At 35.8% G+C, this 19,648-nt stretch overlaps 1 protein-coding gene across 2 annotated transcripts in view; it reads right to left on the reverse strand.

Moving 5' to 3' along the window:
* Positions 1 to 598: 598 nt before the first annotated feature.
* Positions 599 to 19,648, reverse strand: part of TWSG1 (twisted gastrulation BMP signaling modulator 1) — a 63,050-nt gene continuing 44,000 nt past the window's right edge. For both annotated transcript variants that reach the window (XM_072828725.1, XM_072828724.1), the window contains exons 4-5: positions 7,031 to 7,297; positions 599 to 3,676 (exon numbers count right to left, since the gene is read on the reverse strand). In XM_072828725.1, coding sequence (XP_072684826.1) covers positions 3,495 to 3,676; positions 7,031 to 7,297 — 449 coding nt within the window. In that variant the 3' untranslated portion in view covers positions 599 to 3,494. The remainder of the gene's footprint in view (positions 3,677 to 7,030; positions 7,298 to 19,648) is intronic.

Here is a 19,648-nt window from a genome sequence, read left to right on the forward strand (position 1 = left end):
GCCACATGGCTCACTGCCGCTGGACACTTTCAGCAAAACAACAACTTTCTTCATCAAATGTACAGTCCTTCTGGAAATGAATTCTACCCCCCAAATTTCTTAGATCTCTCATTCGGTTAAGTCACTTGGGCTGGCAACCTGTCCTCTTGAATTTTTCCTTTTCTAGATCCTCCTGTCCACTAGGCTTTCAGAATGTAGATTCTGTGAAATAACACGGATTCTACCATAGAGGATAGCCTATGGACTCTCGAATCTAATAACACAACCCTGTGAGAATTATTACTGTGGGAGCATGAGGAGTGATTTTCCTACCTTGACCTTCCTGTAACTTCTTCCAATCATCATCAGATAGTTCTCCTGAGGCTTGAGGAACAAGGAGAATGTTAAGTATTTCATTTCAAAATCTCCCCGGTATTGGAATAAACCACATGAAAAGGCAGAAAGCATACTGTTAAAGAGCATTTGTTTCAACACAATCTGTAGGGACATCCAGAGACAAGGGGACATGCTTCGTTTAAACTATAACTTCACTAGACAGAAATCTCAAACTTATTCTGGTGTTTCTTCTATGCTGAAGTTAAAAAAAAAGCATGACACACTCATTTTAATTTTTTATTAAAATATTCTTTTGCTTATAGGGACAACCAAAGAAAAAATACATAATTCTGTATGTTGTAGATCATTTGAAACACAATTAACATAAACTCTGGGGAATGTAGAATAGATTTTTAAAAATCTTCAAAGAAGTATCACAAAAACAAACTTTAAATATGTGGCTTATTTATATTTACCTAATTTTTCAGAAGTCTTAGTTTCTTTTCCCTATTTTGATGCTACTCTGCTTTATAAATAATTGTTCAAAAATTCTAGTATCTTACCAATTTTGTTTTCTGAATCTTTAGAAATAGTTTTTCTAAATGAAAGCATTTTATAGCATTCTATGTAAACAAAAACTTATTTTGTTTGAATTATCGTTTGATTTGGTGCCACTATTTTGAGTACAATTTCTCCAATAATTAGGTGCTATGGGGTGGGAAAGGACCAAAAATCTACCTAGCAAAGACATGTCTTACTCTAGGAAAGAACCTTTTATATATGGCTTTTATAATAGCTGCTGATTGAGGTTTATTTTTTTAAATCTAGTTATAAAAAAGTTAACATAATTTTTGATTTTTTTAAAAAGAATTTTAAAAGAGTTTCAATATGGAAGTGAACTATACTTTTAGAATGGTAATACAAGTTCTACATTTTAGTGGGGGAAAATACACTTACATTTTAATTTGGAAATATTGTTATTCAAAACCTGAAATACATTATAAACTGGAAATGGAATCTTCTAGGTGAACTCTTTCAACCCGATTATAAACCACAAAAACTAAGCAAAACTGAATATAAAATTTACCATTACACTTAGGATTAATTTCCATTGGGAGAAAAAGTTGTAAGGAAAATTAGTTAAAATACAATATGGTTCAAGAAATTACCCTTCCAGTATAGGGGCAGAAGAGATATTACACTTAAAAATTTAAGAATGGAAGCCTAATCAAGATGATAAATGTGGTTAAGAAATGTTTGTTGGCATTTTTAAGGCAACATTAAGCATGCAGTCAATAAACACAAAAGGATTTCTCTGTTCATAAGTATGAAATTATTTTGAAGAATAGCAAAGTGGAAATAAAGCTGCTGGATGCAGATTCTTTTAAAACTCTCTCTTTTTTAAGTTTAAAAGGCTTTAAGAAAACCTTTAGCTTTACAGGCATTAATGAAGAAGGGGAGCTAAAATGTTTTCAAGGCACTTTTAAACAGAGGCATTCTAGATAAAAGTAAGAAACAGATATTCCAATGTTTTGCTATTAAAAAAATACATACAAGAGCTAAATTTTAGCTTTTTTTAAAAGGCCAAAAGTTTCTGAAAAGGCTAAAGTACCTTGAATATTCATTAGAGTTGTCCAAAAAGACCAAGAAAAAGTGTTAAGGCTTCAGATTTTATGATGGTTAATCATGGTATTACATATGATCTTGTAACTAACTACTACTGTTCATATAATGAATACAAAGTGTCTAAGAGCATTATCTATTTTTATGTACTAAAATACTTAGACATATAAAAAGGTATTCCTACAAGTTACGTGTAATTCATAATGTACTGAAGAAATCAATAATTTTGTAAAGAGTCTCTGTGTTATAAATATTTATGTTTTAGATTCATGCTTGAAGACAGGTTTTATTACAATGAAGGGCACATAGTATTTAAGCTTCTCATTACTGGAACATATAAAACAAAATAGTCTATTGTGTATTTGAAATTAACATTGCCTTGAACAGATTTCTCTTTCATTTCATAATCTTAACCTCTCACTGTATGATTATACTTGTTTAATAAGAACATTCGATCCAGATAGAAACCTAAAGGAAGGATTACAATATAACAAAATAATTAATGTAAATAGTTTTAAGTTTGTTTCCAATAAGAATTACCAGCATTTTCAACCTTCCCTGCTCACACCTGTAAGTTCCTTCTTTATTCCCTCCTATCACTCATTATTGGGGAACATGGCTCTGCCCATGCTAAGGCTGAGAGGCTCATTCATTCTACCCAAGATTACAGCTTTTCCTTTTCACCTCACCATCTCTGTACAATGAGACAAGCTGTTTCTCTGGTGCTTTAAGTGGAGTCTGACTTGGCAGGCATTTCCCCTTCCTAGTGCTCGTTAAACTGGTACCTTAAGTTAGAGAAATGCCTTAACTCTCTATTTATCCTAGCAGAATATTTAATGCAGTGTCATAGGTGTGCCTTGAAATTCTTGTTCAAAATTCTTCATCACTACCTACCTACAAAAGCACTTTGGGCAGAGGGATGTAAGAGATGGAGAAACTTTGCCCAAAGTTCTGACAGCATGTGTATTATAGGATAGATTCTACTACGTAAAAGTTTTAAATTGTAAAATGTAGTAAGCATTTACTTTCTAAAACTAACAAAGTTTTACAAGGTTTGAAATTAAGCTTTTAACAGTGATTTTTATGTGGATTCTCAGGGTGATATATTTGAATATCTACTCTATTTATAGAAGAGATAAACGAGACAAGGCACAGTGAATGACAGTGTCCCAGTAGTAGTAAATGAAGAAATTATAACTTATGTTAATGTGCTCTAACATTTTCAAAATCAAAGACTTTGGAATGCTAGAAAAAAAATGACACCAGGCTTTATGTCAGGACTCTCAGATCTTTCAAGGAATTCTCTGTGTCCTTGCTTCTCATATGGCCAAGTTGTAAATGTATATAGAGGAGGGGGTTTATTGCCAGTGGGCTAAAAAATCAACTAGAGTAGTTTTACTTATGATTTACCACATTACTGAATTTGTCACACTTTAACTCAGTCCAAATTCTTTCATCTTCTTAACCTGCCGGCATTCTAGTGCAACCAGTAGACCTCACCAAATAGCTTTTATATCTTTCTTGTTGACTAAATTGGTTTACATTCTTCTCCTTCTTTAAAACATGCAATTCATACATTTGACAGTTTTACTACCATAGTCGATGCACTCTGGACCAATGCACTCACAGCAGGCGTTATGGAACCAGCGATATTTGGATGCTCCCATGGACTCACAGGATATTTTACACTGATGTATGGACATGCAGTCATCAAAATAAACCACAGTACACATATGTTCTGAAAAATAAAAAATTAAGAGCTCAGAGCAAGAAAGAGGAAAAGTAGGAAATGCTTTAATACCTGGCTGATATTAATAGTTATTCTTGGGATCCCTGGGTGGCGCAGCGGTTTGGCGCCTGCCTTTGGCCCAGGGCGCGATCCTGGAGATCCGGGATCGAATCCCACATCGGGCTCCCGGTGCATGGAGCCTGCTTCTCCCTCTGCCTATGTCTCTGCCTCTCTCTCTCTCTGTGACTATCATAAATAAATAAATTAATTTAAAAAATAGTTATTCTTAGTTCTCTTACTGCTAGTCTGCACAGGACAGTGGATGAGTTGTAGGAAAAAAGATCATATCTGTTAATTATATTGAGAAGGAAGTCAAGTCCCCACTCCTGCTTTAAGAAGGTGAAGGGGCTTCCTTAGTCACTTTATCAGATTCTGGATTTTGATCTCAAAGTTGAAATTACTGGGTTTAACATTTGCTGTGCTTCAGAGCTGTGCTTTTTATATTGGGCATTTCTTGGGCAGCCCAGGTGGTGCAGCGGTTTAGCGCCACCTTCAGCCCAGGTTGTGATCCTGGAGACCCGGGATCCGGTCCCGCGTCGGGCTCCCTGCATGGAGCCTGCTTCTCCGTCTGCCTGTGTCTGTTTCTGTCTCTGTCTCTAATACATAAATGAAATCTTAAAAAAAGAAAAGAAAAAAAATAAATTGGGCATTTCTGGGCACCTGGGTGGCTCAGTGGTTGAGTGCCTGTCTTCAGCTCAGGTCGTGAACCCAGGGTCCTGGGATTGAGTCCCACATTGGGCCCCCACAGGGAGCTTGCTTCTCCCTCTGACTATGTCTCTGCCTCTCTCTCTGTGTCTCTCATGAATAAATAAATGAAAAAAAAATCTTAGTTTGGGCATTTCTGATAAGATTTCCTTAGATGAGAGAATTCTCTAGCTAAAAGATGTCTGAAAAATATTGTTCTTGGGTCACCTGGGTGGCTCAGTTGGTTGAGTGGACAACTCTTGACTTTGTTTCAGCTCATGATCTCTGGGTTGTGAGACTGAACTACATGAGTGGGTTCCACAGGGAGCCTTGCTTCTCCCTCTGCCTATGTCTCTGACTCTCTCTGTGTCTCTCATGAATAAATAAATAAAATCTTTAAAAAAATATTAAAAATAAATAAATAAAAATTACTATTATCAGTAGCAATTTCCTAGTCTTGTTTTCCCACACAATTATTTTTGACTGTTTCAATTTTTAGTGCTCCTGGTGGTTAATGCCCTATGATGACCTAGCTAGGATGATAAGGTACATGAAATAAATACAAGACAGTAAAAACCATTAATAGAGGGGGTATGATTAAAATCTGTTATTTTACGGAGCCATATATGGAACTGATATATCACGAGAGGTCTGTATAGTAAGGAAAGGCTTCATGGAAAAAGCTGTATTAGGAAGAAGAATTGACAGCAAAATTATCAGTAACAAAATAAGGAAAGTCACAAGGAGACCAGTGTAGTGTACATGGGGAATGGAATGGAGGCAAGTCTGACTGCAGTGAATGGTTAGCATCAGGAGATAGCAGAACCACCACTGGGTACCAGGTCAAGACAGAAAACAGGGAGGCCAGTACAGCACAACACCAGGCAGACTAGGGATTGGTGGTGGGCAGAACAGGGTAGCTTTGAATCTCAGGTGATTAGTATCTATCAACTTTTTCTCATTTAATTATTCAACAGGTATTTATTAAACACCTACTATGGAAGAGCCATTATGGACTCAAAGAGTAATCAGAGGATCCAAGGAACTAAGTAGAAAATGGTAGACCCATAAATTAAAAACACATAACAAATCGAAACACCAATATGAGGAGAAAGAATAGGAGTAAGTAGTTTAACTGGGAGCAGGGATACCTAGCGAAGGTGTCAAAAGAGGAAATATTTTAACTCTTGAAAGATAGTTGGTGTTTCCAGGAAACTTGGCTGCCTGGTAATTATTTCACTAAGTTAAAAATATTTGAATAAAATTTATGAATTATTATTTAATATCTATTGTGTAGGTTATATTTTAATGGGGAAAATGGTAGCAAAATATCTGAATGAGGCATATTTAATATATTTCTGATGTTTTCCAATATCTAGAATTTGTCTTTTAAAGTAGTTTAGCTAAGGGACGGCTGGGTGGCTTAGTGGTTGAGCGTCTGCCTTTAGCTCAGGGCATGATCCTGGAGTCCCGGGATCGAGTCCCACATTGGGCTCCCTGCATGGAGTCTGCTTCTCCCTCTGCCTCTTTCTCTGTGTCTCGCATGAATAAATAGATAAAATCTTAAACAAAAAAATAAAGCAGTTTAGCTAAAAACAGTAAGAATTCTTACTCTGAGATCATTAACAAATGCTATTTTGCTTTTACTACTAATGTCCAAAGTTCATACTATTTCAGATTGGCAGGACTGTAATAGAGGGCATGACAAAAAGCCAAGTAAAAAGAGTACAAATTATACTATTTATGTATAATTCACCTCATATTTTAAGAAATAACTGAAATTTTCATAATTACCTTATTTTAACACAGTAAAATTGTGGAGTCTTTTATTTGAAAATAACAAAGACTTTAAAAAATTTTTTTTTATTTATTTATGATAGTCACACAGAGAGAGAGAGGCAGAGACATAGGCAGAGGGAGAAGCAGGCTCCATGCACCGGGAGCCCGACATGGGACTCGATCCCGGGTCTCCAGGACCGTGCCCTGGGCCAAAGGCAGGCGCTAAACCACTGCGCCACCCAGGGATCCCCTCAAAGACTTTATAGAAGTTATATATGCCCTGTACATTCCAAAATTAAGGAATGATCTATCCCCACTAATAAGTATTCTTCAATATGCTTCTCAAAGTTATATAAGCCATTCTTCCATTTAGTTCCCCTTCTGACCAAGAGTACTAGAGTTAGTTTATACCTGGAAATTAGATACCAACTGGCTCATAAAGAAATTTAGCTGATGAGCGTGGCATCATTTGTAGTACCAATGCTTTTACAAAAATGTGACTGCCTAGGACACTCTGAATGTTATCTGACAGTGAGCAATACTATATTAAGCAAGCAGCTCTGTTGCTATCTTACAGAAAGAACATTAAAGCCTAATACAAACATCAAAATTAGAACCAAGTTATCTATCTTTCAACACAATCTCTATCACTGAGGCTATGGAGTGGTGACAATATGCTTGACATGCCTCCTTATCTACTTAGGGATTAGGGTTATTAAAGTCCATAATTCAAGAGAAGACAAACTCAAAACCAAAAACTGCTCTAAAAGATAAATAAAGGTTTCACAGACCACATAGAAAATGAGGGGGCAAGACAGAAAGTCAACTGTGGGGAATTACCTTTGTCACTGGAATAAGGTGCGTGAACATTATTGCTAGGAACAGACACATTTTGATGGTGTGGCTGGTTCACTGTTTCTAAAAATGAAACCAGATTCTCATGATGTGAGAGTTCTTCTGCAACAGGGAAGGAAACAATGTTCCAGTTCAACTGAGTGTCTCCTTCTGTGAGTGCTCGGAAGAGAGAAGGGATTGGCTCATGAAGTTCTTCCACCGTGCTCTTTGAGGTTGGAGGTGTGTCACTATAGTTTCGAGGATTACACATACCTAGAGGAGGAGGAAGAAAGAAAATAAAAGTTAATTTTTTCTCACTGATTGTAATAGCATGCAATGCTGTTAGTTAATGCCTTGCAATCAAAGCTCCAATATATTAAAATTAACTTCCTTCTAACATTATATGTATTTTCCTAGCTTTTTTGACTGAGGGGCCCTAGAGGTGATGACACTCCCATAGCATTAAGCACATCAAGGGCTCAGATATTTTTTTCTAAATACCTATCCTTTGCTAAGAGGAACCAGAGCTATCTGGAGAAAAGACTGATTCCAGAGCTGGGCCAGGGAAAATACAACGTGACTCTGGGATACTTTCTATGCTTAAAAGAAAGAAAATACTCAGTGAATGATGGGAGTTATAAAAAAAAAAAAACACAGGAAGCAACCAGAAGGGGCTCCCAGTGACCAAATAGACCATTTTAACCTCAAAATAAATAATGGTAAATAATGGATTACTTCTTATAAATAAAATGGTTATTAATGATTCTTTATGTTATCAATAAATAAATAAATGAAGGAAAAGCTCCTCCTTTTAGTAGAGTGTCCAACTGATAAATGTAGAAGGAACAAATGAAATAGAAAATCACCACTTGGCAACTATCACACAGGTGTTTGATTCATATGGGAGTTGTCAATGGATGCCAAAGCTGGTGGGTGGAGGTTAGATGAGGAACATACTCTTGGAAAACTCTCTACAAAATACTAACCAATTACAAAAGGACTAATGGTGACTTTACTGTAGAAAATCTGGCAGATGCCAAGGTGACCAGGATATCAAGGTTAACATGACCAGTGATCAACAGGTTGATGTTTTGTATCACTTCGTGTAATTCTTAACTTCATTTCAGGGTGCTGTTGCCAAGAATGTGTGACTTAAGTATGGTTATCAGTCACCATCAAGTCAATCAAGGTTTAGGGTCATCCTACATAATGTCAAGTCTGTACTCAATAAAACTATCAAGGGAAAAGACCACAGTACTATTTCAAATTGAATGAGTCTGAACAGATATGACAACTAAATGAATCACATATTGTCGACAGGAGCCTGGATCAGAAAATATATCATAAGACATACTGCTGAGATGGTGAAATATGAGTGAGGTTTGTGGATTGGGTGGCAGTGTTTTAACAATGCTGGCTTCCTTGTTTGGAAAGTGCATGTCAGTTACATAGGAGAATGTTCTCATTGGAAAATATAGACTGGAACATTTAGGTGTGACGGGATATCATGTATAAAGCTTTATTTCTAAAGGTTCGATAAAGAATGAATGGTCATGCATGTTTAGGGGTGTGTGTGTGTAGGGAGAGGGAAAGGAAGGAGTAATGACAATGAAACAAATTCAATAATGTTAGTAACTGGGGAATCTGGCTGAGGGGATACAGGAATCTTCTCCCTTCTGACAGATTTTCTCTATATTTGAAATTATTTCAAAGTGAAGCATTTTTAAAAATAATCTTAAAAAGGGAAAATAGCAGAAGACAATTACTCTTTTGAGGTGTTTTGTTATAAAGGGGAGAACGGAGAAAATGCTTAATCAGCCCCAATCTTTGGGCTATTTCAGCTGATGTTGTGTGGAGCAGAAGAAAGCTACCCAAATGCAGGTTCATCAGCTAACTAAACTATTATTATTGTTTTAAGCCACTGTTTTGGAGTACATTATTTAGTAGCAATAATTACTGGAAAAAACTCTCTGGATTTCCTTTGTGAATTCAATACTTTAAAAAATTAAATTATATATCATTTTGGTTTAGTATCTATTAGATCTAATATGGAGTTTTTCTTTTTCCTCCCAGGAAAAGTTGAGCCAGATTTATAAATTCTGTCAGTTTATAAATTTAGGCAAAAGGAAAAATCATCTCATGTTTTCCACTTCATTAGTTTAAGGAACATGGCAAGAGCTGAGGATAATAAGTTTGTACATACTCTTCATAAAATCTTCCATTACATATATACCTTAACGATTTTGATTGTGAAACAGAATCATGGATTAAAGGGTTGAATCTGACTCCTTTATTCATAAATGAGGTAATAGGCCCAGAGAAATTAAATGATTTGTCCACTGTTTTATAATCTAGGATTAGAGCCAAGATTATGATTCAGTCTGATTTCATATCCGCTGCTCATTTTAATAACTAGATTCTATAATCATTGTCACTGAAAAGTAAATAATTCTTAGAACACATGAATTATATAAATATACATAATATATTCTTCTACCAGATTTTATAATGAATGAAAATTAGTAATCTGAGATGAAAAAGTAAACAAAGGAGTTCAACAGAAGAGCTAAACTCAGTATCTCCTGAGACTAAAGAAACTTCAGGGCTCATTACCAGAGATTTCATTACATTAAAATAAGTTCTGAGGGAAGAGTTTTGTGCAATTAACAAACTTAGGTTAAAGACATCTGTAATTTAAATCTGAATACATCATGCTAAAACTAATAAGCATGAAGTAAATAAATGGTTGCCAGGTAACATTTTTCCATGGCATTGTTTCAAAGCTTTCATACATCTTTCTCTTTTCAACTAGGATTATGTCCAGAGAGATTATTTTGACCCTCCATCTCTTGCCTAAAGCACTCTTCAAATTCTGCATTCTTTCAAGTATGGTGAGTTATGAAATCTGATCTTCCAATGAAATGTGGGATTTCTCCTGCTCAGGAAAAGCAACCTTCTTCTTCTTCTTCTTTTTTTTTTTTTTGAAAAGCAACCTTCTGAAATTTCTGGAAATTCTTCAGTTGTCTATATTCATTATATATAGTGGATCAGTTTCTGGATAGGGAGATACTAACCATTCATAGTTTAAAGCAATTAGTGAAACTTCTCTGTGAAGTATCTATCACCCTCCTAAAGTTTATTATCCTTAGCTTTTCTTTAGTTGACCACAGAAGTTATTTTTGGAGCTCTCATTTCTTTTCAGGATCATTTTCTTGAGGCAGTTTGTTACTTTGTGGCATGCTGTCATTACACTGAAATTTAAAAACTAAATATACTAAAATTTTAAAGACACTGGCTCTGCACATGACAGAGAGGCCCCAAATCAGAAAACAAATGGCAACAACTGAAAAGGCAAGCATTTCAAATCCTTTAAGTGCATAGGACTTTGATAACATTTCTTTCAGCAAGCCAGAATTCACTACTATTGGGCTCTAGATCTACAACTACCAAGTACAAAGACTTTTTCTGATGTATGCTTAATTCTTTCATATATCTGACCTGTTGTCATCACACATTTGAAAACTAAAGTCACATTAAAGTAGACTTTACTTGATAAAACTACATTTTAGGGTCAAAATTAAGACTAAGGAGAAAAAAGGTATTATTTTCCTTAATTAATGTGCATGGTTAAACAGCCACAACAAAGAGTCTAGAAAAATGTACGGTAAAAAGTAATAATCCCTTTCACTCCTCCCACCCCCATTCCACTCTCCAGACACAACCACCTTAAAAGTCTGTTCCTAAGTTTCTCTGTTGATTACCTCTATGAGAATTTAAATAAAAATGATTAATTTAACAAAAGCAGTAAAAACATTTTTAGATTTTATCTATTAATCCTCTTATATGAGAGATGTAGATTAAAGGTCATTTATACTAACACTTTCTTCCATATTTCTAATAATTGTATTATTCTAAAACTATAATCTGTTTCCTTTGTAATCTTAAATATACTTAAACTTATGATTTTTATTCCATATCTCTTAATCCCCTCATTTGTAGATAAGGATGCAGGTGCCTTTCCTACTTTCCCTACCCAACTTCTCCTAATTTATGTTGACAAACTGAGTAACTACATTCTGTTGCCTAAACGCAACGAAATCTTATCTTACTACATATATATATATATATATTTGAAGATTTTTTAAAATTTATTTATGATAGACATAGAGAGAGAGAGGCAGAGACACAGGCAGAGGGATAGCAGGCTCCATGCCAGGAGCCCGATGCGGGACTCGATCCTGGGACTCCAGGATTGCACCCTGGGCAGAAGGCAGGCGCCAAACTGCTGAGCCACCCAGGGATCCTCTCTTACTATATTTTGATTTTAAAAGTAGAAAACCAATAAACAGCAGTTTACCTTAACATGGCTCCATGCATGTTGTTCACTGAAAAACAGATAGTATGATAGGATTTCCTTGTCCAATGCCATGATTATCAGAGGAAAATATTTCTATTTTTAAAATAAAATGAACTTTTCCATGAACCCCATAAAATACTGAAAATCAACTATTTCACACATCATTACCTATTAGGTCTTGCCAAAAAATATAAAACCTGAACCCAATCAAACTTCAACAACTGGCTTCAAAATACTGGAAATACAGAAAGATAGAGGAACAAGTTAAATGACAACCTCCAGAAATTAAACAGTCAAATCCTAAATGTGGGCTATTCTACAGGGGAACTCTTCGATAGGTCAGGTGGCATGAGAAACACACACACACACACACACACACACACACACAAGGATCTTGTCTGGATCAACTTGAACATATCCACTACAAAAACAGGTTCTTGAGACAAGTGGAGAAACCTGATCATGAACTGGAATGTTAGATTATACCAAGAAATTAATTTTGTAGGTTTCTTAATCGCATTATTTATAAAGTAAATGTCTTTATTTTCTTTTAGAGATTGAAATTGAAGGATGCATGGGTAAAAATTAGTTTATAGTTTGCTTGTAAATGCTTCTATGCCAAGTCAGAAAAAAGGGAGGGAAAGATTAAATGAATATGGCATATTTTTTATAACTATTGAATCTAGTGATGGGTATATAGGAATTCATCATGCTATTCTCTCTACTCTGTATCCTGAAAGTTTCATAATAGCAATCAACTGACACATTTAATTCCTAGGACTCATATTTCCTTGTTGAACTTTTGTATTTTCTTGCAATTTCTATGCTTGGAATTCTTGGATTTGTGTGTATATGTGTACCACAGATAACAAGCTTATAACACATCTTGAAAAATTATTCTGCTTCTCAATTGTATGCCTGATGCACCCTAAGGAACTCATTTTCTTCTCAGAGATACACTTCAAGGGGCCCTCACTTACTGCTTCAGGCAGGCCAGTTATCTCTTAAGCCTCTGTATTTTTTATGTTTTTCAATTTTCTGTATATTATGATGTTTCAACATCTTAGAAAAAGCTTTCTGCCTGAGGAGAGACTTCCTGGCTAGTCAATTCTGAGCAAAGGGCTCAGCCAGGAGCAGGCCTTGGATATGCAAACCGACCAATTCTGAGACACACCTCCTCCATCAGCCCAAGCAACCCAGGAGGCATATAGTTAGCCAAGCCAGGCCCAGTACTAAGTAGAGACAACAGGCAGAGCCCCAAACCCATGGGAATGACTCAAACTAGCCAGACCTAAATTGCTTGCTCTGCCCTGCCTTGACTTTCCTGTGGAAACCCCACTGAAGATTCTGGCCTAGATTTTGCTCTTGCTTCCGTCTTTTGCCACTTGACCAAAACCTGGTGCTGCTTCTGTGATCCTGCATGGCATGCAGTAACTCCTTGAGACCTGCGATTTATAATGAACTTTGTTCCTTGAGCCTTTTCTGTGTCTCTTCTGAGGCCACATCTGACTGACCACAGAACAGCCTTCCATGTAGTTATGATCTTAATACTGTCCTTAAATCAACTCCTGGGTAAAGCCATCATTTCATTCGACCCACGTTTTTCTCTTAGTCTTCTGCCTTATTTTGTTTGATATCATATCAAATATGCTGTGTTAGAAGTAACTTTCAGTTCTTGCTGTTTAAAAATGTTTTTAATTTTTACATTCACATTCTTGATCAATAATTTGTCAGTTCAAAATAATTTTCCTACTGTGCACTTAAGGCTTTGGTCCAGTGACAGTGATGAGAAGAACTCTGATAGCACTGTGATTCTTTTTTTTTTTTAACTCAGGTTTTCTATTTACATGATTTATTTATTTATTTTAAAAAATAGGCTCCATACCCAACATGGGGCTTGAACTCACAACCCTGAGATTAAGAGTCACATGCTCTACCAACTGAGCCAATCAGGTACCCTGACAATGTAACTCTTATTCCTTATACATAAACTCTATTGTTATTTCTGAGGTCTTTCAGATTATTATTTGACTTGACAGTAGTAAAACTGTATCAGCTTCTGTCTAGATGTAGGTCTTTTCTCATTAATCTTTATTCCAATATTATTTTCAACCCCTCTTAACTTATAAGTTTTCCTAATCAAATTTTAAATTTGCAAATGCTTTCTTGTTCTGTTTTTGGCACTACAGATATATTTTCTCAAATTCCTCAAAATATAGCCATTAGTTTTCTTAAAGATTTGTTTCCTAAAGATTTCCTTCATGATCAGTTGGTCTGCTGTTTTACCTTGTTCTACTTTGCTTGCATGTCTGGTTGGTTGGTTATTTATTTATATAGATTTTATTTATTTATTCATGAGAGACATAGAAAGAGGCAGATATAGGCAGAAGGAGAAGTAGGCTCCCTGTGGGGAGACTGATGTAGGACTAGATCCCAGGACTCTAGGATCATGACCCGAGCCAAAGGCAGAGGCTCAACCACTGAGTCACACAGGTGCCCCTGAAAAGTCTTTAAGATTTTATTTATTTATTCATGAGAGAGACAGAGGTAGAGACACAGGCAGAGGGTGAAGCAGGCTCCATGCAGGGAGCCCGACGTGGGACTCGATCCCGGGTCTTCAGGATCAAGCCCTAGGCCAAAGGTGGCACTAAACCGCTGAGCCACCCAGGCTGCCCTCAGTCACATTTTCCTTCACGAACCAGTAACTCCAATACCTGGATCACCACCTCATTTCCACTCTTAGACCCACTATCACTCTTGACAATTTCAATATTCACCCTGAAGATCCACCTAATACCCTGGTCTTTGGTTGTTAGAACCCCTTAGTGAAATGATTTGTAAATCCACCCCATCTCAGTTACCCAACTCATAGTCTAGCATTGATTCCCCCTCTTTCCTCATATCCTACATCCACTTGAAACAAAACTCTGACAACTTACCTCCAAAGAATCCCCTGAATCTGAGCAGCACCATTTCGACTAATATCAATAATCCTATTCTACTATCATGTTACTTCAACTATTGACCCCCTCCCACCCCGTCTGTCCTCTTCACATCCTAAAGTCCATCTTCCACACAGTAGCCAGAGTGATCACTTAAAGATGTAATTCAGGTATCACCACTGCACATTCTCCATTGGTTTCCATTACACTTAGGGTACAATCCAAATTCCTTTCCATGTCCTCTAAGACCTGATCTTTACCCACCTCTCTCATTCTTTTCCTTCTACCCTTTCTCTTGATCACTAATATTGATACACACTGATCTTTCTATTTCCAAATTTGGATCTTTAGCCATTGCATTTAAAATATTTATATTTTGATACACACACACACACACACACACACACACATATATATGTTTTTTAAACATTTATTTAATTATTCATGAGCGATACAGAGAGAGAGAGGCAGAGACATAGGCAGAGGGAGAAGCAGGTTCCCCGCAGGGAGCCCAACGCAGGACTCGATCCCGGATCCAGGGATCACACTCTAAGCCGAAGGCAGACACTTAACGCCTGAGTCACCCAGGCATCCCTCTATTTTGACATCTTAAGTGGTTCACATCAATCTTTTGTTGGTACTGGTTAACTAAAGTTAATAATTTCTAGAGTTAGCTGGAGATTGATTCTTGCTCTTTCAAAAGTTAAAACTTTCCATGACAAGAGGAAACAAAAGCTCTTTGAGACTTGTTCACTTAAATGTTTTCCCTAAATGAAAAAAAAAAAAATGACCAAAACTATTATTAAAATATGCTTTGTCCCCTGAAACTAATAATATGCTATGTTAATTAAATGAATTTTAATTTAAAAAAAGATGCTTTCTTCTCTAAGTAAAAATAAAATTATTCTAACAGTATCTTGGATACTGTTCATTATACTTTTATAAAATAAAAAGTGTAAAAAATATGTATGTTTTTACTGGAAGTATATATGAGAAATATTTAATTTTAGGGAGAGGCATGGAGGTATTCAGGTATTATATATATATATACCTTCTAGCATTGTTTGAATTTACTGTATATAAGTAGTAATTTTAGTTTTTAAATTGTATTTTAAAGGAAAATACGTATGTGTTAATAGTAGCAGATACTGAAGGTCTTTCTTTTCTATATTTTACTACAATTCAACACAGTACTTTCACCTTAAATAACATTCTTAGATATGCAAAATTATTATTTCATTAGGAGTTTTCTTTAAAATATGGAGTATATAAAACTTTAGATATTTTTTAAAGGATACATTTGAATAGCAGTTCCCAAACAGTCTAAGAACTTCGTGGAGTTTTCAAAATCCTTTCAGAGGATTCAGACAGTCAAAATAATTTTTAGATGACTTTGTTTATTTTCCAGGTCTTACATCTGCACTGATGGTGCAAAAGCAATGATGGGTAAAACATCTGGCATCTTAGCTTGAATCAAGGCAGTGGCACCAAATTACTAGTAGTCATTGTGTTCTTCACCACCAAATATAGTTGTTGTTGCTTTTTTTTTAAAGGCCAGTTTCACTTAAGACAATGCTTAATGAAACATTAACAATTATTAATTCATTAAATAGGGACCCCTGAATACATGACTTTTTAATATACTGTGTGATGAACTGGGAAATATGCAGAAAATACTTGCTGCATACTTACATATAATGCCTGTGTCAAGGAAATGTGCTTACTGAGTTGCAAGCTGAACTAGCTACTTTTTCTTAGAATACTATTTTTACTTAAGAAAAAAATGACTACCAAACTATGATCATGAAGAATTATGTATCTAGCAGATATTTCACTGAAAATGCATGAAGTGAACATGATACTTCAAGGATGTAGCTCACAGTATTTGTGGAAAAAACAGATTTTCCAGCAAAAATTAGAATTTTAGAGAACTTCTCTCTGCCACCATGATTTCAATTGCTTCCTAAAACTTATATAATACATTCTAATGAGATTGGTGGTAAAATGAACTAATGTGGGTTTTTAAAAATATATATTGTATAATGAATGTGTCACTATTTGGAAAATCTACATAACTCAGTGAACTCATAATATCCAAATGACTGATACATAATATTACAAAATTATACATGGGTAAAATTATTCAAAGTTTCAAGACAGACCAGTGGATTTTGAAGTAAGAGTATAAAGAATTTTAGAATCTGGTTTAGGTTCTACTTTGTAAGTAACCTTTAAGAAATTACCACTTGTCCCATTTTGGTGTAGAATCAAAAAAGAATATACACAATTATCTGGAAAAGCTATTAAAATACTCTTCTCTTTTCCAACTACATAGTTGTATGAGGTTGGATTTTCTTTATATATTTCAACCACAGCAAGAGATCACTAAAGATTGAATTTTTCGGAGTATTAAGGAGTTCTGAGATTCAAAAAAAAAAGTTTTGGAACAGCTGCATTACAAGAACAGATGGAAAGAGACTGTAGCCATTGTAGCTATACCTCTAAGGCAGAATGTGCCCTACAGTTATCCAAAAAGGGCAGTGGGATTCAGAGCATGTGATCCAACAGACCTCATTTTGAGCAGCGTATGAGAATGGATGGAAGTTTTCACCTCTTAGTTTCCTCATGTGAATATAGAGCATAAATGAGAATCCCCTGTGGGTACGTATAGTTTTAAGAAGAATCAATACTTAGTTAATAGTATAATTATCTTTTCCTGAAAACAAACTCTTATTGTTCTCAAACTACAGATTACAAAAAAAGGAAACAATTTGTCTAATGATATGGAGAAGATACAGTGATGCAAAAAAGGATACTGGGAAGGCAAATAATGACTGAAACTGAGAAAGGAGGACATGCCATTGTCTAGAGCAACTTTCTTTAATCCTTTAAACCCCATGCCCTGTTTTTATAAACAAAAAAATCTCTCCACCATGTGTCCTCTCATGAGTTGTCATAGCAATACAATGCCTCTCAAAGCAGACTCAGTGCATAACGCCAAGTATAGTAGGGCAGAGGCAGCTTTAGGAAGGGCTTTAACAATATAGTCCAGTTTTCAGAAAGTCTGTCTAAATCAGGCTCCTGCCTCTCTCTGTGTCTCTCACGAATAAATACATAAAATCTTAAAAAAAAAAAAAAGATTTATTTGAGAGAGACAGAGAGAGAGAATGTGAATGGGGGGAGGAGCAGAAGGAAAGAGACAGAATCTCAAGCAGACTCCCCACAAGCATGGAACCTGAAGCAGGGCTCGATCCCAAGACCCTGAGATCATGATCTGAGCTGAAATCAAGTCAAACACTTAACTGATTAAGCCATTCAGGTGCCTCTCTCTCTCTCTCTCTCTCTCTCTCTTTTTAACAGACCTTTTTTACAACAGTTGCATAGAACAATTGAAAAGACAGCACAGAGTATAACTAATACCCCCACCCCTAGTTTATTTATTAAAAGATTTTATTTATTTATTTATTTATTTATTTATTTATTTATTTATTTATTTATTTGAGAGAGAGCACAAAAGCACAAGTGGCAGGAATGGGAGGGGAGAGGGAGAAGCAGGCTCCCTGCTGACCAGGAAGTCTGACACAGGGCTCGATTTCAGGACCCTGAGACCATGACCTGAGCAGAATGCACTTAACCCACTGAGCCACCCAGGCACCCCTCCCCCATTATTAACATCTTACATAATATGGTACATTTGTTATAATTAATGAACCAATACTGATAAATTATTATTAAATAATGTCCATACTTTACTCAGATTTCTATGGTATTTACCTAATATCTTTTTCTTGTTCCAAGAGCCCATTTAGGATGTCACACTGCATTTAGCCATCATGTCTCTTTAGTTTCTCATGGTAGTTTCTCAATTTTCCTAGCTTTTGATCACTCTGACAGTTTTGAGTAGTACTAAGTCAGGTATTTAGTAGGATGCACTGTTTTTAGAATTTGTCTGTTGTTTTTCTCATTATAAGATTTAGGTTATAGGTTGGGGGGGGGGAGACCACCTAGATAAAATGCTATTTTCCATCAAACTGGATCAAAGATACAAACTACAGACAAGATTTCTGACTGCTTATATCGACCTTGATCACCTGGCTGAAATAGTGTAGGTCAGATTTCTCCTACCTTCCTGTACTGAACCATTCAGAGGGAAGTCACTATGAGTAGCCCACACCATGAAGGGTGCAGTTATGTTCTCCTGCCTTGAGGGCAGAGCATCTATATAGTTACTTTGAATTCTGCTTTGGAGATCTGTCTCTTCTCTTCCACTAGTTAACTTACTTAATCAATTATTTATATCAATACAGACTCATGAATATTTATTTTATACTCTTGGTTACAGTCCAATACTACTTTATTTTGTTGCTTATTTTTTCTAGCTTTAGGCACCAGGAGCTCTTTCAGTTGGCTCCCACGTAAAGGTAACACACACACACATCAAATGGCTATTTTTTTTTAAAGCACTTCCTTAACTTCTGGTACTTTAACATGTTCCAGGCTGATCTTCTATATTTCCTGCCTTGGTGTTAGAGCCAGCTGTTTCTCCAAGAAGCATGGCTTCTCTTATTGGAGAATTATATTAGAAACCAAGATCTGAGTGCAAGTGCACTCATGGTACTGGTACTGGGGCAGGATCCCCCTTTAAAATATCTTTTTAGCACTTGTTGGCATCGATGAGCACTGGGTGTTATACTATATGTTGGCAAATTGATTTTAAATAAAATAAATAAATAAATAAATAAATAAATAAATAAATAAATATTTCTTAAAAAATAAAATGTCAGAAGATATACAGGACATATACTACAAACAAACTCAAAAGTTCTTTCTTGGATAGTATACACATGAGTGATTCTAAAAATCCTTTAAATCAAAGCAGGCCCTTTGCTTTGGCTGGGGCTCATATACAAATATAAAAGCAAAATAATTTCATAATGTAATTCCCAAAATTATGTCCCTTATGACAACTTAAGGGACTTCTATTTTTTTAATTAATTTTTTAAAAAGGATTCTATTTATTTATTCATGAGAGACACAGAGAGAGAGAGAGAGATTGAGGCAGAGACATAGGCAAAGGGAGAAGCAGGCTCCATTCAGGAAGCCCGAGTAGGACTCGATCCCAGGACCTCAGGATGATGCCCTGAGCCAAAGGCAGAGGCTTAACCACTGAGCCACCTAGGCATCCCAAGGGATTTTTATTACTTTTTATTTTTTAATTTAATTTTTTAAAAAGATTTTATTCATTTATTCATGACAGACACAGAGAGAGTGAGAGGCAGAGACATAAGCAGAGGGAGAAGCAGGCTCCATGCAGGGAGCCCAATG

Source organism: Canis lupus, chromosome 6 (assembly GCF_048164855.1).
Source record: "Canis lupus baileyi chromosome 6, mCanLup2.hap1, whole genome shotgun sequence".
NCBI classification, from domain to species: domain Eukaryota; kingdom Metazoa; phylum Chordata; class Mammalia; order Carnivora; family Canidae; genus Canis; species Canis lupus.